The 27996-nt window shown below is 42.4% G+C and overlaps 1 protein-coding gene across 2 annotated transcripts; it reads left to right on the forward strand.

Moving 5' to 3' along the window:
• The first annotated feature begins 6101 nt into the window (after positions 1-6101).
• LOC120996613 (ecto-ADP-ribosyltransferase 5-like) lies at positions 6102-11052 on the forward strand. 2 transcript variants are annotated; one of them, XM_040426652.1, is made up of 5 exons: positions 6102-6184; positions 8131-8839; positions 10186-10230; positions 10336-10339; positions 10748-11052. In XM_040426652.1, the coding sequence occupies exons 1-5, from the start codon at positions 6104-6106 to the stop codon at positions 10827-10829; spliced, it is 921 nt and encodes a 306-aa protein (XP_040282586.1). In that variant the 5' UTR covers positions 6102-6103; the 3' UTR covers positions 10830-11052. The 2 variants fall into 2 exon arrangements, with proteins under 2 accessions (XP_040282586.1, XP_040282587.1); XM_040426653.1 differs by lacking the exon at positions 10336-10339 and having other exon boundaries at positions 10186-10241; positions 10753-11052.
• The last annotated feature ends 16944 nt before the right edge of the window (positions 11053-27996 follow it).

Consider the following 27996-nt stretch of genomic DNA (forward strand, 5'->3'; position numbering starts at 1 on the left):
TCCACTTTAGAAATGGTTTGGGAGTTTTCTCCCAGTGTAGGCCTGGAAGCCTGGGCCTTGCTGAGGGAAGTTCCCCGCCCGGGCTGGCCACACCCTGGGCTCTGGACAGACATCCACAGGCTCAGGAGAGCTACTCACACACGTCCTCACAGCTAGGAGGCAGTATTATAGTAGTTATATTCCTGTACATAGGAGCAGTATTATAGTAGTTATATGCTTGTACATAGGAGGCAGTATTATAGTAGTTATATTCCTGTACATAGGAGGCAGTATTATAGTAGTTATATTCTTGTACATAGGAGCAGTATTATAGTAGTTATATTCTTGTACATAGGAGCAGTATTATAGTAGTTATATTCCTGTACATAGGAGGCAGTATTATAGTAGTTATATTCCTGTACATAGGAGGCAGTATTATAGTAGTTATATTCTTGTACATAGGAGGCAGTATTATAGTAGTTATATTCTTGTACATAGGAGGCAGTATTATAGTAATTATATTCTTGTACATAGGAGGCAGTATTATAGTAGTTATATTCCTGTACATAGGAGGGTAGTTATATTCTTGTACATAGGAGCAGTATTATAGTAGTTATATTCTTGTACATAGGAGCAGTATTATAGCAGTTATATTCTTGTACATAGGAGCAGTATTATAGTAGATATATTCTTGTACATAGGAGGCAGTATTATAGTAGTTATACTCTTGTACATAGGGGCAGTATTATAGTAGTTATATTCTTGTACATAGGAGCAGTATTATAGTAGTTATATTCTTGTACATAGGAGCAGTATTATAGTAGTTATATTCTTGTACATAGGAGCAGTATTATAGTAGATATATTCTTGTACATAGGAGGCAGTATTATAGTAGTTATACTCTTGTACATAGGGGCAGTATTATAGTAGTTATATTCTTGTACATAGGAGCAGTATTATAGTAGTTATATTCTTGTACATAGGAGCAGTATTATAGTAGTTATATTCTTGTACATAGGAGCAGTATTATAGTAGTTATATTCTTGTACATAGGAGCAGTATTATAGTAGTTATATTCCTGTACATAGGAGCAGTATTATAGTAGTTATATTCTTGTACATAGGAGCAGTATTATAGTAGTTATATTCTTGTACATAGGAGCAGTATTATAGTAGTTATAATCTTGTACATAGGAGCAGTATTATAGTAGTTATATTCTTGTACATAGGAGCAGTATTATAGTAGTTATATTCTTGTACATAGGAGCAGTATTATATCAGTTATATTCCTGTACATAGGAGGCAGTATTATAGTAGTTATATTCTTGTACATAGGGGCAGTATTATAGTAGTTATATTCCTGCACATAGGAGCAGTATTATAGTAGTTATATTCTTGTACATAGGAGGCAGTATTATAGTAGTTATATTCTTGTATATAGGAGCAGTATTATAGTAGTTATATTCTTGTACATAGGAGCAGTATTATAGTAGTTGTATTCTTGTACATAGGAGCAGTATTATAGTAGATATATTCTTGTACATAGGAGCAGTATTATAGTAGTTATATTATTGTACATAGGAACAGTATTATAGTAGTTATATTATTGTACATAGGAACAGTATTATAGTAGTTATATTCTTGTACATAGGAGGCAGTATTATAGTAGTTATATTCTTGTACATATGAGCAGTATTATAGTAGTTATATTCTTGTATATAGGAGCAGTATTATAGTAGTTATATTATTGTACATAGGAACAGTATTATAGTAGTTATATTATTGTACATAGGAACAGTATTATAGTAGTTATATTCTTATACATAGGAGGCAGTATTATAATAGTTATATTCTTGTACATAGGAGCAGTATTATAGTAGTTATATTCTTGTACATAGGAGGCAGTATTATAGTAGTTATATTCTTGTATATAGGAGCAGTATTATAGTAGTTATATTATTGTACATAGGAACAGTATTATAGAAGTTATATTATTGTACATAGAAACAGTATTATAGTAGTTATATTCTTGTACATAGGAGCAGTATTATAGTAGTTATATTCTTGTACATAGGAGCAGTATTATAGTAGTTATATTCTTGTACATATGAGGCAGTATTATAGTAGTTATATTCTTGTATATAGGAGCAGTATTATAGTAGTTATATTCTTGTACATAGGAGCAGTATTATAGTAGTTATATTCTTGTACATAGGAGGCAGTATTATAGTAGATATATTCTTGTACATAGGAGCAGTATTATAGTAGTTATATTCCTGTACATAGGAGCCAGTATTATAGAAGTTATATTCTTGTACATAGGAGCAGTATTATAGTAGTTATATTCTTGTACATAGGAGGCAGTATTATAGTAGTTATATTCTTGTACATAGGAGGCAGTATTATAGTAGTTATATTCTTGTACATAGGAGGCAGTATTATAGTAGTTATATTCTTGTACATAGGAGGCAGTATTATAGTAGTTATATTCTTGTTCATAGGAGCAGTATTATAGTAGTTATATTCTTGTACATAGGAGCAGTATTATAGTAGTTATTTTCTTTGTACATAGGAGCAGTATTATAGTAGTTATATTCTTGTACATATGAGCAGTATTAGATTAGTTATATTCTTGTACATAGGAGCAGTATTATAGTAGTTATATTCTTATACATAGGAGGCAGTATTATAGTAGTTCTATTCTTGTACATAGGAGCAGTATTATAGTAGTTATATTCTTGTACATAGGAGGCAGTATTATAGTAGTTATATTCTTGTACATAGGAGGCAGTATTATAGTAGTACTTATATTCTTGTACATAGGAGGCAGTATTATAGTAGTTATATTCTTGTACATAGGAGGCAGTATTATAGTAGTTATATTCTTGTACATAGGAGGCAGTATGATAGTAGTTATATTCTTGTACATAGGAGCAGTATTATAGTAGTTATATTCTTGTACATATGAGGCAGTATTATAGTAGTTATATTCTTGTACATAGGAGCAGTATTATAGTAGTTATATTCTTGTACATAGGAGCAGTATTATAGTAGTTATATTCTTGTACATAGGGGCAGTATTATAGTAGTTATATTCCTGCACATAGGAGCAGTATTATAGTAGTTATATTCTTGTACATAGGAGGCAGTATTATAGTAGTTATATTCTTGTACATAGGAGCAGTATTATAGTAGTTATATTCTTGTACATATGAGGCAGTATTATAGTAGTTGTATTCTTGTACATAGGAGCAGTATTATAGTAGTTATATTCTTGTACATAGGAGCAGTATTATAGTAGTTATATTCTTGTATATAGGAGCAGTATTATAGTAGTTATATTCTTGTATATAGGAGCAGTATTATAGTAGTTATATTCTTGTACATAGGAGCAGTATTATAGTAGTTATATTCTTGTACATAGGAGCAGTATTATAGTAGTTATATTCTTGTACATAGGAGCAGTATTATAGTAGTTATATTCTTGTACATAGGGGCAGTATTATAGTAGTTATATTCCTGCACATAGGAGCAGTATTATAGTAGTTATATTCTTGTAAATAGGAGGCAGTATTATAGTAGTTATATTCTTGTACGTAGGAGCAGTATTATAGTAGTTATATTCTTGTACATATGAGGCAGTATTATAGTAGTTGTATTCTTGTACATAGGAGCAGTATTATAGTAGTTATATTCTTGTACATAGGAGCAGTATTATAGTAGTTATATTCTTGTACATAGGAGGCAGTATTATAGTAGTTATATTCTTGTACATAGGAGGCAGTATTCTAGTAGTTATATTCCTGTACATAGGAGCAGTATTATAGTAGTTATATTCTTGTACATAGGAGGCAGTATTATAGTAGTTATATTCTTGTACATAGGAGCAGTATTATAGTAGTTATATTCTTGTATATAGGAGCAGTATTATAGTAGTTATATACTTGTACATAGGAGCAGTATTATAGTAGTTATATTCTTGTATATAGGAGCAGTATTATAGTAGTTATATTCTTGTACATAGGGGCAGTATTATAGTAGTTATATTCTTGTACATAGGGGCAGTATTATAGTAGTTATATTCTTGTACATAGGGGCAGTATTATAGTAGTTATATTCTTGTACATAGGAGGCAGTATGATAGTAGTTATATTCTTGTACATAGGAGCAGTATTATAGTAGTTATATTCTTGTACATATGAGGCAGTATTATAGTAGTTATATTCTTGTACATAGGAGCAGTATTATAGTAGTTATATTCTTGTACATAGGAGCAGTATTATAGTAGTTATATTCTTGTACATAGGGGCAGTATTATAGTAGTTATATTCCTGCACATAGGAGCAGTATTATAGTAGTTATATTCTTGTACATAGGAGGCAGTATTATAGTAGTTATATTCTTGTACATAGGAGCAGTATTATAGTAGTTATATTCTTGTACATATGAGGCAGTATTATAGTAGTTGTATTCTTGTACATAGGAGCAGTATTATAGTAGTTGTATTCTTGTACATAGGAGCAGTATTATAGTAGTTATATTCTTGTACATAGGAGCAGTATTATAGTAGTTATATTCTTGTACATAGGAGCAGTATTATAGTAGTTATATTCCTGCACATAGGATACAGTATTATAGTAGTTATATTCTTGTACATAGGAGCAGTATTATAGTAGTTATATTCTTGTACATAGGAGCAGTATTATAGTAGTTATATTCTTGTACATAGGAGCAGTATGATAGTAGTTATATTCTTGTACATAGGAGCAGTATTATATCAGTTATATTCTTGTACATAGGGGGCAGTATTATAGTAGTTATATTCTTGTACATAGGAGCAGTATTATAGTAGTTATATTCTTGTACATAGGAGCAGTATTATAGTAGTTATATTCCTGTACATAGGAGCAGTATTATAGTAGTTATATTCTTGTACATAGGAGCAGTATTATAATAGTTATATTCTTGTACATAGGAGCAGTATTATAGTAGTTATATTCTTGTACATAGGAGCAGTATTATAGTAGTTATATTCCTGCACATAGGAGCAGTATTATAGTAGTTATATTCTTGTACATAGGAGGCAGTATTATAGTAGTTATATTCTTGTACATAGGAGCAGTATTATAGTAGTTATATTCTTGTACATATGAGGCAGTATTATAGTAGTTGTATTCTTGTACATAGGAGCAGTATTATAGTAGTTATATACTTGTACATAGGAGCAGTATTATAGTAGTTATATTCTTGTACATAGGAGGCAGTATTATAGTAGTTATATTCTTGTACATAGGAGGCAGTATTATAGTAGTTATATTCTTGTACATAGGAGCAGTATTATAGTAGTTATATTCTTGTATATAGGAGCAGTATTATAGTAGTTATATACTTGTACATAGGAGCAGTATTATAGTAGTTATATGCTGCTGTGACCACATATGGAGGTGACTGCTCTACATATTCACAGCTCTTACAGTAAATAATTCTTGTATAAACTCACCTCCTGTTCCTGCTGTGACCACGTCCTGAGGAGTCTATTCCACAGATTCACAGTTCTTACAGTAAAGAATCTTTGACACTTCCGGAGACTGAACTTTTTCTTCTCCAGTCGGAGGCAGCGCCCCCTTGTCCTTTGAGGGCAATTTACATGACACAGTTTTTCACCATATTTTTAGTCGCTCTCCTCTGTACTCTCTCCAGCTCCAGGGCGTCCTTTCTATGGACTGGTGCCCAGAACTGAACTGCATATTCCAGATGAGGCCGCACCAAAGCTTTATAAAGTGGTTGTTGCCAAGACTGTGGCATAAGCAGCAATTTATGTCTAATTCATTAATCTACTACCAGTGTGGCATGGTATATGAGCCGTACACCGGTATCCATGTGTCCAAAAATGTTTCACTTTCTGACTTATTATAACATCATTCCAGAAATCTTTCGGGTCACCAAGGTGATTTATTTATTTTTTTTTTTTACTAATGTCTGATGCTCCTTTTGACTAACAATGATTTTTACCTTTATACTACTTCATGTTCTCTAGAATAGAATATATTTTGAGGAAGACTTTGCCAGTGATGTTACTAATTCATTTTTCAAGATAATTATCTTTGTATGTAATCAGGTCTGTGATGACTGCTGCAATCGGGATGAGCCATTGGATGAGAAGAGCCATCGTCCTCTTTGCCTTCGTCATGATGGTGACCTCTCAGGTAGGTTCTTCAGTGTTAGTCTCTATGAGGGGCACTTATTACTTTTTTAAGCCACTATTGTGGAGTAAAATAAAAATAAAAATCACAAATTATGTTGCTCATCATATTTGTTCCATCATATGTGACTTTTTCTGCTCCTTTCAGCGTTGAGGCTTAGCAGGAGAGGCGTAGGAGGGGCTCTCCGATTTACTATAACTTGCGTAAGTTATAGCTCTACGTTAGCTCCTGACCTGAGTAGACTTGAGTTTGTCTCTTAATAAATCAGGCACATTTTACTCCAGTGCACAGGGATCCAGACTGGTGTATGGGAATGTCAGTCTTCATAAATGTATGTGTTATGTGAAGAGCAAAAGGTTTCCAGGCCTGAATTATCTGCAAAGACGCGGTCTGATAGAAAAAAAACGTTTGTGTTTGGTGACATAGGGAAGCTAATGTAAAGCTGCCATCTGCTCTATACCCCCGTCCTCCATATTTTTGGGGAACACCACAAAACATTCTTCAAACTTTGTATTGCAACATGAAAACTTATGAGTGGCTTATTGTTTGTCTCCAGGATGGAAAATTTCTTTAGAAATAACAAAAACCACCATTTCCTATTTCCTGCCACTGGATTCGTACGTGTTCCTTGTATCAGCAGTATTTCGGGTGCCATAACTTCTTCTTTCCTTGCACTTCTTGAACTCTACACACATTGGTTATGTCAGCTTTATTCTGAAGGAATATTTTCTGGTGATTTATCCTCAATCTGAGGGGGAATGTATCACCCCTGTGCCTGCCTAGAATAAATGTTAATTAAGATTTGTCACATCCCACTTTCCCAACACAGAGGTTGTCTAGTCCATTGGCCACCACATTTAAACAAAAGTCCAAAGTATAAAGATGTAAAAGTCCAAAGGATAAAGTTGAATATACACTTTCGAATGATTGCTCGGCCGACAGGTATTCTTCCTGATCGGCTGACCAAAATTAGCATTTGTTTTCAACGGTGAAATAATCTGCTTCTAGACATCTGTGTCCCATCAGGATACCTCTGGAGGTGGCTTATCTCTTCTGAGAACAAAAGAATAAGGAATGCTGAAATCCAGCATGTTCAGCCCTTCTTTCGCCAACATCTGCCATCCGGAGAGAGTAAGAAGAACTTCATACAAATCAGATGGTTGACTGATCCTACCTTAATCTGTGTTTGACCAGCCTCGAGCTTTCTTGTAGTCATAGAAGTGGAATGAGTTCCTGGAGGAAGGAGGAGCTGAAAACAATGAATTGTTTATTTCTACGATTATAGTTTGCATGGTCCATTCCAAACTGTTGCTGAATGGTGTGGAAAGCATTTAGAGAACCATTAGTTGATTTGTGGGCAGGAGAGGCATCGTTACGCAATAGACCTCTTATTTTCTTCTGTCTGTAGACCCAGACCTACTTGTTCTGTTTAACCCATCAGCTCTTGCTATCACCCTTGACAATAGGGTCGGATAGTACTTCACCATCACTTTTCCATTTCCTGTTGAAGAGTAGGGTGGCATGACCTCAAGCTGATTTCCTCCTCTAATTTGTGATATTGTCCTGGCATTTGAACAATAGTTAAGCTCCATGGTTCACTCCATCCATGATCAATCTATATAGGTGAAGCCGGCCTTTTGTTGCCCCCTTGACCCTTATAGAAGCTGAAGCTGTAGTAGTGGTCTCCAATCTATGGTCATCTAGCTGTTGTGAAACAACAATTCCAAACGTCCTCTGAAAACCATATGTTAACCACAGAGCTACGTTTCTATGTACTTTGTAAAGAAAAACTATTTTCTATATGCATGATCATTATTGTGTTTGTTCCTCAGTCCACCTCTGTCTTCTTCTTGCTATGTGACAACGTTTGGCCATAGATGTGTTCTTGATTGTACAGATTCATAGAGCTATGGTTATTTTTCTTACTTATGGTCAATTTTGTCTTTTAGGAAGGCAAGGTTGAAACCTTGGACCTTGCAGAGCAAGCATTCGATGACCAATACTTGGGGTGCAGAAGGGACATGGCCCGAAAACTGGAAGAAAATAATGTTCTTAACATTGAAAATCAGAACAATAAGAACCTGAGGAGAGCCTGGAAAGAATCCAATACCTTGTGGATGCATAAGAAGGATGACTTAAAGGACATACTTCCTCAAGGGTTTGCAGATGATCATGGCATCGCTCTACTGACCTACACGAGTTTCATTAGAAAAGACTTCAGCAATGCAGTGAAATCAGCAGGAAAGTCCTACAGCAGCTACATGGATGACTTTGGCTACAAATGGCTTCACTTTTATGTCACCACAGCACTTGGCCTCCTGTCGCGGAGTAAGATGCGCAGTAATTACACAGTCTACAGCAGAATCAATGACCACATCCAGGTGCCACCAAATGGAAGCATCTATGTCAAGTTTGGCCACTTCTTATTTACATCGTTAGATGAAGATGAAGCTGCGCTAATGGGCAACAAGTCATTACTAATCATAGACAAATATCCAGGAGTCAGCATTGAACATTTCTCTCAATACCCCTCTGAACGAGAGGTTCTGGTCCCGGGATACGAGGTGTTCAATCTCTCCTTGGTGGAAGAGGAGGATACTTTCATGCTCAGGACGACACAGGTTTTCTGCAGCAATTTCAACTGTGCTTACATTAAAGGTAGGTTCTGGCTTCTCAACCAGCCATCACCAGAGGCTTTTAGGGTGCAAAGGAATCTCTATTTTAACAATCCTTAGTATTTATGTGGACACCAACTACAGTCAATTGTTTTACTTGTACATAGTTCTATCTAATATGAGCCAGTGACACTAGGCCACCAGAGTCCAATAAGGCTGTGGTATGGCGTCACTTACAGCGGGGGTGCAGAACTCAACCTCAGTCTCTGGTTTTGGTAATGCAACTCCAGCCTTGGACTAATTCCAATCTCCTTGGCAGAGAAGACTTTCTAAGGGCATTTGAACACTTGGGAACAACGCCAGTCATTTGCCCACGAGAAGCTTCTTTCTTTTTATTTTTTTAATTTTTTTTTTCTTTTCTTTCTTTCTTTTTTCTTCTTCTTCTCTCCCTTTCTTTTTCTTACTCTGTCTCTCTTTTTCTTTCTTTCTTTCTTTCTTTCTTTCTTTCTTTCTTTTTCTATCTTTTTCTCTCTCTGTTTCTCTTTTTCTGTCTTTCTTTTTCTTTCTTTCTTTCTTTCTTTCTTTTTCTCTCTGTCTCTCTTTTTCTTTCTTTTTTTCTTTTTCTCTCTCTGTCTCTCTTCTTCCTTTTTTTCTTTTCTTTCTCTCTCTTTTTCTTTTTTCTTTTTTTTTCTTTCTTTTTTTCTTTCTTTTTCTCTCTCTGTCTCTCTTTTTCTTTCTTTCTCTTTTTCTTGTCTTTTTGTCTCTCTCTTTTTCTTTCTTTCTTTCTTTCTTTCTTTCTTTCTCTATCTCTCTCTCTTTCTTTCTCTCTCTATCTATCTTTCTTTCTTTCTCTCTCTCTCTTTCTTTCTTTCTCTATCTCTCTCACTTTCTTTCTCTCTCTATCTATCTTTCTTTCTCTCTCTCTCTCTTTCTTTCTTTCTTTCTCTCTCTATCTATCTTTCTTTCTCTCTCTCTCTCTATCTATCTTTCTTTCTTTCTCTCTCTCTCTCTCTATCTATCTTTCTTTCTTTCTCTCTCTCTCTCTCTCTCTTTCTTTCTTTCTTTCTTTCTTTCTCTATCTCTCTCTCTCTCTCTCTCTCTCTCTCTCTCTCTCTCTCTCTCTCTCTTTCTTTCTCTCTCAATCTCTTCCTTCATTTCCTCACTTCCACACTCTCCCAGCACATATAACTTTCCTACTTTTCTCCTGGGATCAGAGTATTCTTCACACAGATAAGATATACCATTGCCCTCAGAAATGTACCCGCATCCTCCATCAATTTTCGGGATCTGTACATATGTAGGCGCGATTGGCAATGACACTTCAAATGCCAAACCTAGTTTTCATATATATTGTGTGTCTTACCAATGTCCCCTTGTTTATTCCATAAGGTGAGAAGTCCAAGCAGTCTGTCCACGAATGTATGAAAACTGCAGGTAAGTGTCTGGCCACCAACCTCTTCCATGTTCAGAAATGTAAAGAACATATAAGTATGACATGAACAGGAATGAATCACATAATAGAAGCTATGGGGTACAGAGCAGCACAGATTATTTAAGGAGAGGAGTATGTCTATCTTGTGGAATGTCCACATCACTGAAATCAGCTGATAATCCCATAATTCAATCTGTTCCACTATTTTTAGTGCTGTTCCATATTACAGAGCTATGTACTTTGATCCTGTAATGCACCACAAAGAAGTATTCTAACAACAGACCCTGAACAAGCAGGGAAACCAGAGAGATAGGAATTGCTGCGTCCCGAGAGCCGGTAGAAAAATGGCTGAATTCTGAATACAGCTCTGGAAGAGACTGACGTTTTACACATGATTTAATGCATGACCAGTTTGGGATAGACTAAATACGATTTAGATATAGTAATAATTAGCCCATTCTCGTTCATACAGTTTTCGATGTGAGGACATCTGTGTCTAATCATTTGCATATTTTTTCTTTCAGCAACTTCAGCAGGCAAGATGCTCGCCCCGGGCTGCTTTGGTCTAGTTCTGGTTCTTCTTGTGGCTGCTCTCCTGTGATACATTGTTTACTACAAAGTTCTTCCTTTATACACATGAATGGCTACAGTGTTTATATTTACATAACAGTCACAATTTACAAGCTTAACGATGTCTGGAAGAGACGAGCATCGGGCTCTGAGGGCCAATTAATACCATCAATGAAGGATCATACCTGACATTATCTGCAAAACTAAACCTAATACCAACCTGTAAAATATAAAGACACGAATTTCAGACGGCAGTCATTTTTTGCACTGAAGTCGGTTATCTTTATTTAGTTAATACAGCCAAGTTTTAAAGTGCAGACGTGTAACATCAACGATTCAGGCTGACATAAGAATCGCCCTTTAGAAAGCATCTTGCTGGCACTTGTACTGTATGTTGTCAAACTACACTCCAGGTGCCAACAAGATGCTTAATAAAGGGCGATTCTTATGTTAGACTGAAACGTTCGCCATTCTGGTTATTTAGCATTTGGTTCAGAAATGTTTTTAGCAATGTAAGATGAAAACACACAGTCACTGTGTACATACCGTATTTTTCGCCCTATAAGACGCACCGGCCCATAAGACGCACCTAGGTGTGCTTTTGGTGGGTTTGGAACTAATGGTGATCTGTGGATGACGGACACTGTTATGGGGGGATCTGTGGATGACGGACACTGTTATGGGGGGGATCTGTGGATGACGGACACTGTTATGGGGGGGATCTGTGGATGACGGACACTGTTATGGGGGGGATCTGTGGATGACGGACACTGTTATGGGGGGATCTGTGGATGACGGACACTGTTATGGGGGGATCTGTGGATGACGGACACTGTTATGGGGGGGATCTGTGGATGACGGACACTGTTATGGGGGGATCTGTGGATGACGGACACTGTTATGGGGGGGATCTGTGGATGACGGACACTGTTATGGGGGGGATCTGTGGATGACGGACACTGTTATGGGGGGATCTGTGGATGACGGACACTGTTATGGGGGGGATCTGTGGATGACGGACACTGTTATGGGGGGGATCTGTGGATGACGGACACTGTTATGGGGGGGATCTGTGGATGACGGACACTGTTATGGGGGGATCTGTGGATGACGGACACTGTTATGGGGGGATCTGTGGATGACGGACACTGTTATGGGGGGATCTGTGGATGACGGACACTTATGGGGGATCTGTGGATGATGGACACTTATGGGGGATCTGTGGATGACGGACACTTATGGGGGATCTGTGGATGACGGACACTTATGGGGGGATCTGTGGATGACGGACACTTATGGGGGATCTGTGGATGACGGACACTGTTATGGGGGGGATCTGTGGATGACGGACACTTATGGGGGATCTGTGGATGACGGACACTTATGGGGGGATCTGTGGATGACGGACACTGTTACAGGGGGGGATATGTGGCTGGCACTGTTACAGGGGGGGATCTGTGGATGGCACTGTTACAGGGGGGGATCTGTGGATGACGGACACTGTTACAGGGGGGATCTGTGGATGGCACTGTTATATATGTGCCATCCACAGACCCCCAACCCCATAACAGTGCCATCCACAGACCCCCAACCCCATAACAGTGCCATCCACAGACCCCCAACCCCATAACAGTGCCATCCACAGCCCCCCCCCCCCTCCAGCCCATAACAGTGCCATCCACAGACCCCCAACCCCATAACAGTGCCATCCACAGACCCCCAACCCCATAACAGTGCCATCCACAGACCCCCCCCCCCTCCAGCCCATAACAGTGCCATCCACAGACCCCCACCCCATAACAGTGCCATCCACAGACCCCCAACCCCATAACAGTGCCATCCACAGACCCCCCCCCCTCCAGCCCATAACAGTGCCATCCACAGACCCCCACCCCTTAACTGTGCCATCCACAGATTCCGTGTGGCCCCCTTCCGCCGCCGCCGCCCCCCCAGTATACAAATATAAAATGTATTATTGAATTATAAGTTATTAAACATGCCCCCCTCACTCCTAATAATACCGTATATCCTAATTGCTTCTGTATAATGCCGGCAGGCGGGCCGGGCGGCTGGCGCGTCACTCACTGACGTCACTTGCCTACGCCGCCTGCTTCATTCATAAAGGAGGCGGCGCAGGCACGTGACATCAGAGAGTTACGCTGCCGCCCGCCCGGCCCGCCTGCCGGCATTATACAGAAGCAATTAGGATATACGGTATTATTAGGAGTGAGGGGGGCATGTTTAATAACTTATAATTCAATAATACATTTTATATTAGAATACTGGAGCGGTGGGGCGGGGCTATAGTACAGTGACCGCACCGCCCCTATTGCCGGCCCCCAGCTCCTCCTCCCAGTCCCTCCCCCGGCCCCCGCTCTGTACATCGCAACCAGCGATGTAAAACTGCCAGCATTCGCCCCATAAGACGCAGGGGCATTTTCCTCCCATTTTTGGGGAGGAAAAAGTGCGTCCTATGGGGCGAAAAATACGGTACATTACATTACTTATCCTCTACTGATCCTGAGCTACATCCTGTATTATACTTCAGAGCTGTACTCACCATTCTGCTGGTGGAGTCACTGTGTACATACATTACTTATCCTGTACTGATCCTGAGGTACATCCTGTATTATACTCCAGAGCTGCACTCACTATTCTGCTGGTGCAGTCACTGTGCACATACATTACTTATCCTGTACTGATCCTGAGTTACATCCTGTATTATACTCCAGAGCTGCACTCACTATTCTGCTGGTGCAGTCACTGTGTACATACATTACTTATCCTGTACTGATCCTGAGGTACATCCTGTATTATACTCCAGAGCTGCACTCACTATTCTGCTGGTGCAGTCACTGTGTACATACATTACTTATCCTGTACTGATCCTGAGTTACATCCTGTATTATACTCCAGAGCTGCACTCACTATTCTGCTGGTGCAGTCACTGTGTACATACATTACTTATCCTGTACTGATCCTGAGTTACATCCTGTATTATACTCCAGAGCTGTACTCACTATTCTGCTGGTGCAGTCACTGCGTACATACATTACTTATCCTGTACTGATCCTGTATTATACTCCAGAGCTGCACTCCCTATTCTGCTGGTGCAGTCACTGTGTACATACATTACTTATCCTGTACTGATCCTGAGTTACATCCTGTATTATACTTCAGAGCTGCACTCACTATTCTGCTGGAGCAGTCACTGTGTACATACATTACTTATCCTGTACTGATCCTGAGTTACATCCTGTATTATACTCCAGAGCTGCACTCACTATTCTGCTGGTGCAGTCACTGTGTACATACATTACTTATCCTGTACTGATCCTGAGTTACATCCTGTATTATACTCCAGAGCTGCACTCACTATTCTGCTGGTGCAGTCACTGTATACATACATTACTTATTCTGTACTGATCCTGAGTTACATCCTGTATTAAAGACCAGAGCTGCACTCACTATTCTGCTGGTGCAGTCACTGTGTACATACATTACTTATCCTGTACTGATCCTGAGGTACATCCTGTATTATACTCCAGAGCTGCACTCACTATTCTGCTGGTGCAGTCACTGTGTACATACATTACTTATCCTGTACTGATCCTGAGTTACATCCTGTATTATACTCCAGAGCTGCACTCACTATTCTGCTGGTGCAGTCACTGTGTACATACATTACTTATCCTGTACTGATCCTGAGTTACATCCTGTATTATACTCCAGAGCTGTACTCACTATTCTGCTGGTGCAGTCACTGCGTACATACATTACTTATCCTGTACTGATCCTGAGTTACATCCTGTATTATACTCCAGAGCTGCACTCCCTATTCTGCTGGTGCAGTCACTGTGTACATACATTACTTATCCTGTACTGATCCTGAGTTACATCCTGTATTATACTTCAGAGCTGCACTCACTATTCTGCTGGAGCAGTCACTGTGTACATACATTACTTATCCTGTACTGATCCTGAGTTACATCCTGTATTATACTCCAGAGCTGCACTCACTATTCTGCTGGTGCAGTCACTGTGTACATACATTACTTATCCTGTACTGATCCTGAGGTACATCCTGTATTATACTCCAGAGCTGCACTCACTATTCTGCTGGTGCAGTCACTGTGTACATACATTACTTATTCTGTACTGATCCTGAGTTACATCCTGTATTATACTCCAGAGCTGCACTCACTATTCTGCTGGTGCAGTCACTGTGTACATACATTACTTATCCTGTACTGATCCTGAGTTACATCCTGTATTATACTCCAGAGCTGCACTCACTATTCTGCTGGTGCAGTCACTGTGTACATACATTACTTATCCTGTGCTGATCCTCAGTTACATCCTGTATTATACTCCAGAGCTACACTCACTATTCTGCTGGTGCAGTCACTGTGTACATACATTACTTATCCTGTACTGATCCTCAGTTACATCCTGTATTATACTCCAGAGCTACACTCACTATTCTGCTGGTGCAGTCACTGCGTACATACATTACTTATCCTGTACTGATCCTGAGTTACATCCTGTATTATACTCCAGAGCTGCACTCACTATTCTGCTGGTGCAGTCACTGTGTACATACATTACTTATTCTGTACTGATCCTGAGTTACATCCTGTATTATACTCCAGAGCTGCACTCACTATTCTGCTGGGGCAGTCACTGTGTACATACATTACTTATCCTGTGCTGATCCTCAGTTACATCCTGTATTATACTCCAGAGCTACACTCACTATTCTGCTGGTGCAGTCACTGTGTACATACATTACTTATCCTGTACTGATCCTCAGTTACATCCTGTATTATACTCCAGAGCTGCACTCACTATTCTGCTGGTGCAGTCACTGTGTACATACATTACTTATTCTGTACTGATCCTGAGTTACATCCTGTATTATACTCCAGAGCTGCACTCACTATTCTGCTGGTGCAGTCACTGTGTACACACATTACTTATCCTGTACTGATCCTGAGTTACATCCTGTATTATACTCCAGAGCTGTACTCACTATTCTGCTGGTGCAGTCACTGTGTACATACATTACTTATCCTGTACTGATCCTGAGTTACATCCTGTATTATACTCCAGAGCTGCACTCACTATTCTGCTGGTGCAGTCACTGTGTACATACATTACTTATCCTGTACTGATCCTGAGTTACATCCTGTATTATACTCCAGAGCTGCACTCACTATTCTGCTGGTGCAGTCACTGTGTATATACATTACTTATCCTGTACTGATCCTGAGTTACATCCTGTATTATACTCCAGAGCTGCACTCACTATTCTGCTGGTGCAGTCACTGTGTACATACATTACTTATCCTGTACTGATCCTGAGTTACATCCTGTATTATACTCTGGAGCTGCACTCACTATTCTGCTGGTGTAGTCACTGTGTACATACATTACTTATCCTGTACTGATCCTGAGTTACATCCTGTATTATACTCCAGAGCTGCACTCACTATTCTGCTGGTGCAGTCACTATGTACATACATTACTTATCCTGTACTGATCCTGAGTTACATCCTGTATTATACTCCAGAGCTACACTCACTATTCTGCTGGTGCAGTCACTGCGTACATACATTACTTATCCTGTACTGATCTCTGTACATTTAGTGCCAGAGGCACAGGTGTGGACGTTATTTTATACATTGTGGGTATTTATCAGGGGCTTAGTTTGGGGCTTTATTTTATTCCGGGTGTTTTTTTTATTCACATTTCTTATTCCGAGCTGCAGTTTGTGTCTCTGTCATATTTAGAGAGCACTTTGTAAAGACTTGCAACACAATCAAAGAGCAGAAGAAATCTAGATGGCAAACTGCAGGGAACAGTGAGGCTAATAGAAGTCATCATGGTGGTCTGAACCAGATGGAGAAGAAAAGGAAGAGACCGAATCCGCTCTAGAAGATGCCGTGCATTTTTCAGTGAATGTAAATGGTTATTCTGCCACTGACTGGGGGTGATCAGCGCTCCAGTCATTGTGTGATATACATCACCGCCATCATGTTATACTGGGAGGCAGACATCACCTACAGTTTGGTGGGAGATAACCTCTTATAACAGTTTTTAGTGCAGCTCCACCTCCTAACCAGTAGGAATCCTCCCTCTCACTGGTCACCGACTATGGTTAATTGTGGAAACGGCCTCCATTATTTAAATGTGCATCCGCCATACAATGAAACACAGGTCATATGTGTGGACAGTTCGTTAACCCTTTCCCACATGAGTCCTTCCTAGAAAGGAACAAAGGTACATTTCAAATACACAACAGCTCAAGTCAACTCCAGTGTGAACAGTGTCCATAACGTGTGAGGAGAAACTACACTAGGGTTGTCACCATACCAAAATTTTGGTTCGATTTCGATACCATAAAAAAGTATTGTGATACTCGATACCATTCTATACCACGCAAAAAAAATAAAACACCAAAAAAGCCGCGTGCATTTGATATAATGTCCGGCCCATAATAGAGCAGTCCTTTTTTGGGGGGGATAAGGTGACAAAAAAAAAAAGGCGAATCGCGCAGTTTTTATTTTTTTTCTGTTGCGCCGTTCACCGCATATATTTAAATAGTTCGCACTTTTTCGGGGTGTGGCGATATGTAATATGTTTCTTTTTTTATTGTTTATATAATTTCTATGTTGTTATATAATTGTTTGTTTGTTTTTTACTTTTTATTTAAAGGGCTTCTGTCACCCCATTAAACCGTTTTTTTTCTTTTCTTTACTAATAATCCCTACACTGCGATCTCATCATACATAAGCTAATTAATGATTTTCATTCAGTAGAATTTGTTAAAAATCGATTTTTATAATGTGTAAATTACCTTGCTACCAGCAAGTAGGGCGGTTACTTGCTGGTAGCAGCCGCATCCTCCGATGGTAATGACGCCCCCTCCGCTTGTTGATTGACAGGGCCAGGGAACGGGATCTTTCTCTGCTGGCCCTGCCTGTTTTGATTCAATATCTGGCGCCTGCGCCGCGGCCGTACCTCTCTTCAATCTGCGCAGGCGCACTGAGAGGCGGCCACTCACTCGGCCGCTCGCTCCTCAATGCGCCTGCGCCGGGTGTAGATGTGACGTCATCGGCGCAGGCGCATTGAGGATGGAGCGCCGAGTGAGTGGCCGCCTCTCAGTGCGCCTGCGCAGATTGAAGAGAGGTACGGCAGCGGTGCAGGCGCCAGATATTGAATCAAAACAGGCAGGGCCAGCAGAGAAAGATCCCGTTCCCTGGCCCTGTCAATCAACAAGCGGAGGGGGCGTCATTACCATCGGAGGATGCGGCTGCTACCAGCAAGTAACCGCCCTACTTGCTGGTAGCAAGGTAATTTACACATTATAAAAATCGATTTTTAACAAATTCTACTGAATGAAAATCATTAATTAGCTTATGTATGATGAGATCGCAGTGTAGGGATTATTAGTAAAGAAAAAAAAAAACGGTTTAATGGAGTGACAGAAGCCCTTTAATAACTATTTCCCCCCTTAGGATCTTTTAATCCCTTGTCCTATTCACCCTAAGGGCTCATTCACACGACCGTGGTTTGGTCTGCATCCGAGCCGCATTTTTGCGGCTCGGGTGTGGACCCATTAACTTCAATGGGGCCGCACACTCCGTGTGCTGTCCGCATCCGTTGCTTCGTTCCGTGGCCCCGCAAAAATGATGAGTCACGTCCTATTCTTGTCCGTTTTGTGGACAAGAATAGGCATTTCTATAATGGGCCTCCTGTTCCGTTCCGCAAATTGTGGAAGGCACACGGGCGGCATCCGTGTTTTGCGGACCGCACAACACGGTACGGTTGTGTGAATAAGCCTATTAGAGCTCTATTAGGGTGAATAGGACTTCACACTCTCCCTGCTGCCCTGTGCTTTGTGCACACAACAGCAGGGAGCTTACCATGGCAGCCAGGGCTTCAGTAGCGTCCTGGCTGCCATTGTTACCAATCGGAGCCCCGTGATTACACTGCTGGGGCTCCGATCGGAACTGCCACTGCCACCAGTGAGGAGGAGGGGAGGGGACCCTGTGGCCACAGCCACCAGTGAGGAGGAGGGGAGGGGACCCTGTGGCCACAGCCACCAGTGAGGAGGAGGGGAGGGGACCCTGTGGCCACAGCCACCAGTGAGGAGGAGGGGAGGGGACCCTGTGGCCACAGCCACCAGTGAGGAGGAGGGGAGGGGACCCTGTGGCCACTGCCACCAGTGAGGAGGAGGGGAGGGGACCCTGTGGCCACAGCCACCAGTGAGGAGGAGGGGAGGGGACCCTGTGGCCACAGCCACCAGTGAGGAGGAGGGGAGGGGACCCTGTGGCCACTGCCACCAGTGAGGAGGAGGGGAGGGGACCCTGTGGCCACAGCCACCAGTGAGGAGGAGGGGAGGGGACCCTGTGGCCACTGCCACCAGTGAGGAGGAGGGGAGGGGACCCTGTGGCCACTACCATCAATGATTATAATAGTTATAATACTGTAGGCAGCGGGTGCCGGCGGCGGTATCACATATGTTAATAGATGTATTTCAAGGAGGCTCACCTCTTTTACTGGCATGGAATAGGTGCACTATCGGTATGATTCACTCAATCACCTTGCGTTAATAATAAGTTTGTTTCAAGATAGGCACTCAACATCTGGGATCACTCTGAACCGACATTTTATTTATAAAACCACATTATTCATATCCCTTAAAAATCTATAATTAAAAATCAATTAATACACCATATACAATGTAATACAATACACTATATTATGCGGTCTGTTGGAAAAACTCTGCTTGGTGATATATTAGACCTGAAGGAGGATCAATATTTTCAGGACTCCTCTGAGTCGTTGTGACCTCAATCAGCTAAAATATTTGGCTATGGATATAATCCACCACAACTCAAAGGGAGAAAACCCTGTAGAGCCTCGGGGCACGTCTCTTATAGAAAACATCAGGTAGGGTAGCAGGTAGTCCCAATCACGGACATTCTTCTTCTCTACTACCTTTTTCACTTATGCTTCATGGTCTTGTTAAACCTCTTGACCAACCCATCTCTCTGAGGGTGATACACAGAGGTACGTAGGTGTGAAATTTTAAGCAACTTGCACAATTCTTTCATCATCTTTGACAAAAAATGTTGTATCCTGATCCGTGAGTATTTCTTTCAGGATCATTGTGCCGGAGAGCACATAAGATAACTTGCTTTAGGGTAATGGGTGGCATAATCCAACAGAAATAGTATGTATTGGTGTCCTCTGGCTGACATGACTATGGGACCCACTAATTCCATGGCATTCCTCTCCAGCAGCACTTCACTGATGGGAAGTAGTACCAAGAGGCCATGGAAATGTGTCAGACATAATAATAATTCTTTACTTCTTGATATATCCCAGGCCGTTCGTATGGTTTTGGTGCCAGAAGATGCTCGTAATTTCACTGTTAATTTTGGTAACCCTATACACGAGATCACTATTCATCGCAAAATGTGGATATTGTTTGTCAGCTTCTGTGGTCCACTATTTATTATTGTCACACACATTTACCAGAGTCTCTCAATTGTGTAGTGCCAAAATTATCTTCAGACACTTCTACATCGGGCACCTTTTCACCAGCAGGAGGAGCTTCTTCTTCTCCAGCTCAGACCTGCAAAGGAAAAGTGTCACCATCAACATGCATTTCACTTAACCCCACATTTTCATCATTTAAAGGGGGAGATGTGGGTTCGGCAGGAGTTTCTTCACTCACTGCAAAGAAAGTTCCTCTTCCTCAATTCCCAGAAGAATGGAAAATCACAGTCCAAGATAGCATCATGCATTAGTTTTTTTCTCACCACATCTACTTCATATGTGACTCACTTTTAAAGTCTCAATTTTAGTGCAGGCCACAGGGTACAACTTGGTATCCCCATAGATGCAAAGCACACTCAAATGTTTGTCCGGAAAATAGTCCCCGGCTACAACAATGGCATGTACAAGGGGCTAAGCTACTTGAGTCCAGTAAGGTCTTGACAGGACAGTCATTTATAATTAAGTCATATTTTTGAGACTCAGTCCCCGATCCTGGCGGTGCAACACAGGCAGTCTCTGCCGGCCAGCGTCACAGTCCAGAGGCTCAGAGGTAAATAGTCAGCCACATGTCCCCACTCATAGCATCTGCAGCACTGGTGTTGCCCTGGTCTCCTTGGTGGGAATCCTAGGGCTAGCTTGGGACTTGAGACCGCAGCCGTTCTTATTCCCAAACCCAAACTTCAGAGCTTTGTTCCCTCTACGAGCCCTCCTCCACACCTCCCCAACAGCTGAAACTCTCTTACCAGATGCTGTCGTCGGTCTAGGGATCCTCGGAGGTGATGGTGTCATCAAGATATTATGGAGGTATTCTTCTGTTGCCAGGAACCATTCAACCAAGTTGACCAGCTGGTTGGCATCCATTGGGTCCCTATGCGAGACCCAACATTGAAGGTGAGCAGTCCACAATCTGTGCTGGTGTGGATGAGTCTAGTTCCAGCCATTTCCTTATAAGAAGGATGAGAATGTACACCTGAGGCTTGGCAGGCTTGTCCATGCTGTAACTTCAGTTGTAGACCCCCCTGGCACATATGGCCGATGTAAAACCAAGGCAAGCAAGAATCTCCATCTTTAATTTGGTATAGTCCCAGACATCCTGCTCACTGAGTTCATAATAGGCCATTTAGGGTTCCGAGTAAAAGATGAGCGAACTTGTACTGAATTGGGTTTGGTTCGAGTTTTGGTATATTGCAAAGGCAAAAATAACAAACCCTTTCAAGTTGATTTAGGATGAATCCATTAAAATGGCACATAGCGCCATTTTAGTGTACATGTTGGCAGGAAATAAGCACTAGGGCGGAAGAAAAAGGGTGCTGACATGACCCTGAGAGGAAGTGGGGGAGGGGGGTTGCCCTGATAGGTTCCCAGGCCGACAGACAGCCTGGGTGAGACAATCAGTGCTGCAGCAGGCAGGGAGGTGACCTAGCAGAACGAGCAGAACATCCGTCTGTGCTGGGCTGTGAATGACGGTGGATGGGTCTTATAGTGTCTGCCAGAAAAAACATCTAAGCGAGTCAGGGAGAGTCAGAAATCAATCAAGCTTGTATTGTACCAGGGAGAGGTAAGGGAAAGGCTAGGATTACAAAGAAGAATTATGTGTAGAATAGGAACAGGCAGGGAGAGCTGTCAGCCAGGGAGTGAGACGTGAGGAGCTGAGGCTGCTGTGCCTCCTAGCAGAACTGCAGCTGCTGCAAACCTCAAAAGCAGCTACCTGCAAGGTAATCCTTTCTTCCCTATTTTCACAGAAATCCTTTTTCCTTTTTTGCGTGTGTGGTTCGGGGGTGGTGGGTCTCTGGAATAAACGAAAACTGTACAACAACTATTCTATCATCAATCTAGCATAGCATAGAAAATACTAGTGAGAAGTGTGTGTCAGGTCAACTCACATATAGATTTTTTTGTTTAGTTGAACCTTATAAGTGATTGAGAACAAAATGTTAGGGCTAAATCTGTTTGTTTTCTCCACTCACACATAGTTCCAAATTATTATTATTATTATTATTATTATTATTATTATTATATTTTTTGGTGGGGAGTCATTGAATTAAATTAAACCAGGATATAGGGCAACCGTACACCAAGTAGGGCAGCAATTTACCTGTGAGTGTTAATGTGAAATTAAGCGTCTGTTTCTGTTTATTGTATCACCACACAGTTGGAATTTATTTATTTATTTTTTGGTGGGTTCAATTTAATGAAACCAACATATACACGTGAATACTACACAAATACACAGGGTAGCGCACATTATTATCTGAGAGGTCCAAATATGTCAGGGCTACGGAATGATTTTAAACAAAAGACCCAGAGCAATATTGTGGGTAGTCGAAGCACCAGTTGTCCAGCCACAAGTAGTATTAGTAGGCCACAGTTGTCCTTGCTGGCTTTGGAAAGGCGCAACATTATTGTTGAGGAGAAAGAGGGTGAGATTGTGGAATGGATGTGTCATGGGTAATGGGGAAGGGGAAAACACCAGATACACACAAAAGAAATAGACAACAGTCTAGGCCTCAAAAGCGAAGAAAGAGGGATGGTGACCTCCTAGTAATCCCTAGGCCTAACTCCTGCCAGTATGAGCACATCCTGATGGTGGAAATGCTCATACGCCGGATACCTAGGCCCTGCTGAAACTGACGATCCCTAGGATAGGCAGAAAGACACGAGACAGCTGGTTCTTTCCCAGAAGAAGAAACCTGCATCTCCCTGAGGCCCAGAACAAAACACACCAGCGAACAGCAAAAGGCAACAAGCACTTATCTGCCAACTTCTCCATGGACACTTGCCCGTCCCCAACAGCATCAGGGCACAGGGTTGCTCACACTACCCCTCCTTCTTATCGCCATGAACGATTTTGTCATGCACCAGACCGCCTCAGCAGGAAACATGTGTTGCTTCAAGGTCAGGCAATGGCAGCTCCTCTGAGACACCTGTCGGGTGCTGAAGCCCTTTGAAGAGGTGACAAAGTTTGTCGGCAGGGACAACTGCGGCATGAATAACGCCATCCCTCTCATGTTTATCTTAGAACAGACGCTGACGCTTATGCAGCGGGGACCATGGCGAAAGAAGAGCAGCTGACGCATCTTGCTGTTGGCCCTATAGCTGTTGGGGACAAACAGAGGGAATCTGCCATGGAGGAGAAGGAGCATGAGGAGCTACAGCTGCAAGAGGATGATGATGACAATGGCACCAGCCAGGACAGCTACTCGTCTCAGTGTGGGGTGGAGCCGGAAAGAACCGGCTACTTGGGTACACTGGCTAAAATGGCGACCTGTATGCCTGCGGTTCTGCGACATCAAGCGGTCTGATTATTATTGGATAGACCCTCGCTATCAAGGCAAAATGGGGGAATGTTTTCATCTCACAGAAAGGGGGGACAAATTATGTTACCAGGAAACACTGTGTACAGCTTAGTGTGGGCGGATGTCTGCCGCCAGTGTGTTTGAAAAGGAGGACACTCTCTACCCCCTGCAGAGTCACCGCCCTCCGGCCCCCATGAGCAGCAGCAGCAGTAGCCATCTGGGGTCTCCTCTACATGATGGTGGAGTTTTTCCATGTCCTGCAACAGGATGAGACCAATCAGCAAGCTGACAGCTCCTGGTTCAGGCCTACCTACACTATGACCAGTCTCTGGAGCAGGCAGACTGGAACCGTGGAAGGAACTGGAACAGCACGCTTTCTTTCTTCTTTCTTGCCCATCCTCCAGTGTCACTTCCGAGAGGGTTTTCAGCACCAAACACCCAAACGGACCAAGTTATCTTCCGCCAGAGTCTAAAACGTCACTTTTGTCAAAATGAACCAAGTCTGGATTTGGGAGGATTTTTATACTCCTCCAACTGAGGCCAATGAATAGATCTAGCGATGCTGGTGGATCCCCATCTTGCCACTGCTGCGGCCTGCCTACCATCATCTTCCATGAGTCCGCTGCTTTCTCATTTTTGCTGCTACCAGCCAACATGTTCCATATGGCGACTGCTCCTCACTGCTAATCCCCTACTGCCACCACCATTAATGCAAAGCATCTGCCACTTCTATTACCCATCCACTTCCTGCCTTGTATGATCCATGCTATCTCCAGTGGTTCGCTCATCTCTAGTTTCGAAGTCCATAATGCCGTAATTTCTTCTGTCCATTCGGCAGGTGGGAGTCTCTTTCTTGCTGACACTCTCTCGAACACCATAAGGTAGGCCTCCACGTCTTTTGCAGGGCCCACTGCACCGCCTGTCTTGCATTAACAGTCTCTGTAGGCCTCTCGTCCATTCTCTGGTAGTGAGAAAATGTCCATTTGCTCAGCATGCGGCTGCTGCTGTTCCACCGCTTGCTGCTGCAGTGCATTGGACTTTTGCTGTTGCTGCAGGTTGACCTGCACCAGCTGCTTGATCCCTTCCTCCATTACACTTGACGGGTCTTGCAAAGCAGCAGCAGCTTTTACCCAGTACATATCAGGTCACCACACTACTTTTGTCATTCCACTGATGATACCAACCATTAACCATTGCATCCTCCACCAATTGTTGGGGGTTCCTCTACTTGTGGGCCGGCAATGATAGACTTTCAGACTTCAGGGAGTTAAAAGTCCAAATAATGTTAATTTTTCCTCATAAGCAGGACAGTCATCCAGCAGAATACAGGGCGTCCAAGGGTGAAGCAAAAACAAACGAAGTATAACACAAAACATTATAGAAACGCCGGCCCTTCTGGGCACTAGCTATACACAGACTGCTCTGTAACTTTGTAGGTCAGGCTTTACACAGCAGACGACTGGCAGCTTCCAGGCACAGACTCAGACTCTGAGGCCTCTATTCCCCAGTAATGATCCCAGCAACCACACCTGGGTCTGCTTCAGGCTCGGGGAAATAGCTGTACTGGAAGGGAGGAATTGGCACATTTCATTACCAACCTAGCTGAGCATTCTTGGTGAGATATACTCCCTCTCCGCCACTTTACCATAGACATAGTATGTAACAGCGGCTGCTGTGCGCCGCTGTTCTCCTATTTACCGCTGCGGTCCTGGGCACCGTGTTCAGCGGTGATCTGCTGCCTGTGCTTCCCCATTCACCACTGCAGTCCTGGGTTCTGTCCTTGCAAGTACTGTTGGTTCTGGGATCCGCTCCACAGTTTTCTTTCAGTCCTGGCCATGGAATGCTTGCCGTTTCTTCCCTGCAGCACTTCCTTAAGGGCCGGCGCGCATCACTCCCTGTGCTTTATGGGTTAGATCATGTGACCTCACTGACCAATCCTAGCCCTCCTGCATGTATATAAGTGGCTCAGCCCCCTTCCCAGATGCCTGAGTTTTAAGGTCCTTGTGTCCTGCAAAGGTTGCTGTTATCTCTGCTTGTGTTTCTGGACTCCGCTAGCTGCTTAATCCCTGCCTGCTTGCCTCGACTCTCCTGTTGCCAACCCGGATTGCCTGACCTGTACCTGTGCCGCCTGCCCTGACCTATTGCTTGCTTGACTTCGCCTCTGCCTCATCCTTCGGTCCTGCACTGTTGCTCCTGGTTACGACTCGGCCTGCTGACTACGTCTGTACCTCTGGTACCTTGCTCTAATACCTCCTGGTCTGCCTGAACCAGCAGCCTCGTGTGCCAATCCTCCTCAAGAGGTAACGACCTGGTGTTCCTCTCGGCTACAGTCTATCCCCACCATCAGGGGTACTGTGAGGAACGAGGGGTTCACTTAGACAATGCCCTTAGAGGAGGTAGGACACGTGGCACAGTTAGTTCACACCCTCTGGTTCATGACAGTGTTACAACTATCTATCTCTCTACCATCATACATTGTTTTTTAAGGATAATATAATTCTTTTTAGTAATTACAGCAAATGACTATGCATTTTTTCATAGCGTTGCACGCTCCTTAGTGATGTTTTACTCTCCCTGGCGCCTGACTCTTTCTTCCTGCTTCTTCCTCGGCAAGTAGACACACAAAGTTTTGCCACGAATGTATCGTAATAAACACACTAAAATCTTGCATCCACTTTGGAGAGCTGCAGTTTGTTCATACCATCAAATGGAAAAACAAACGCCCCCTGATGGACTGCACTGACCTTAATGGGGACTTATTTCTGTTAGAACACCTGGCGTTTTACTGAATAAGAAAGTGCTGCGTGCTGAAATATTCTGTCCGGTACTTTTGACTGAATCTGCTAAAGACGTTCCTGACAGACCCTCCAACAGATGAGGATGAAACCTAACATGGACCTCTGTGCCTGCGAGGCTTCAAGCAGGATGTTCTCAAGAGGGAAGTGGCCCCTGAGCTTAGAGTGTCACAGGGTCATCAGCAGGTTATAACAGAGATACAGGGAGACTGGAAGATTCACAGAAAGGCAGAGAAGTGGACGTCCTTTGGCCACATCCCACACCGATGACCTCTTCATTGTGAACGATGCCCTGCAGAACTGGATGATGAATGCCACACAACTCCAGGCACATTTAAAGTAGGTGAGAGGCGCCCAAGTGTTACATCAGACCATTCAAAACCATTTTAATCAGCGTGGTCTGCGTGCTAGACGACCTGACTTCACCACCAGGCACAGGCATCATTGTCTTACATGGGCCAGGGAGCATCTATGCTGGATGAGGGACTAGTGGGCCTCAGTGCTGTTTAGAGATGGAAGTGGATTCATGCTGAGCAGAAATTATGGCCGGCAATGATGTTGGAGACGTCAAGGAGATCGCCATGCATCAACCACTGTTGTCACCAGACCAGCCTGTGGTGGTGGTGATGTTACAGTGCGGGCAGGTGGGTCTATTCCATACAGAACTGTCCTACACTTTGGGAATTGTCCAGTGACAAGCCCATGCTACCTGAAGAACATCATTAATTCAGTCATTGTGTCTCTGCAGGAATAACACAGTCCTAATTTCATCTTCATAGAGCTCAATGCTCCAGCTCATCGAGGTCGCATCATTATGGAACGGCTGCTGGAAACTGGGGGACCTCAAATGGAGCGGCCGACACTTTCTCCAGACCTAAATCCCATTGAAAACCTATGGGATCAGCTGAGTCGCCGTGTAGAGGCTCGTAACTCTGTACCCCAGAATATCAATGACCTGAGGACCGCCCTTCAAGAAGAGTGGGATGCCATGCCTCAGCGGACAATAAAGCGACTTGTGAACAGCAGGAAACGTCGTTGTCAAGCTTGAATTGATGCTCAAAGCCACAGGATGAGTTCCTGAGACACTGACATTTTGTGGCGGTGTACCCAGCACTGGGGTTGGCTTTTGTTTCAATAAATAGAGATGAGGAAATCTCCATCGCTGCTTCTACTTAAATGTCCGACTTTCATGCTATAATATCACTGGAGCAAGAAGTATATATATTATTTATGGTGATTAGTAGATGGAGCAATTTATTTTCCTTCATGTCAAAAACATGCTATTTATTTATATTTTTTTTCTGTCATTTCAGTAAGATGCTATTTATTTGGTGTTATACTTGTGAAGAAAATAGCTTCTTAAGCACAGAAAATTCTGCCTTTCTAACAGAACAGATCTTCAGTGTAATGGTAATTCTTCTGCCTGGCATACGGAAGCTTTGTAGTTCAAAACCTAATGAAGACCTGTAGAATAACTCATTCTATCTGCTGGAAGAGGTCCACTGCCCCAACCCATATCCAACTTAGATTTACTAAT

This window comes from Bufo bufo, chromosome 3 (genome assembly GCF_905171765.1).
Source record: "Bufo bufo chromosome 3, aBufBuf1.1, whole genome shotgun sequence".
NCBI lineage: Eukaryota > Metazoa > Chordata > Amphibia > Anura > Bufonidae > Bufo > Bufo bufo.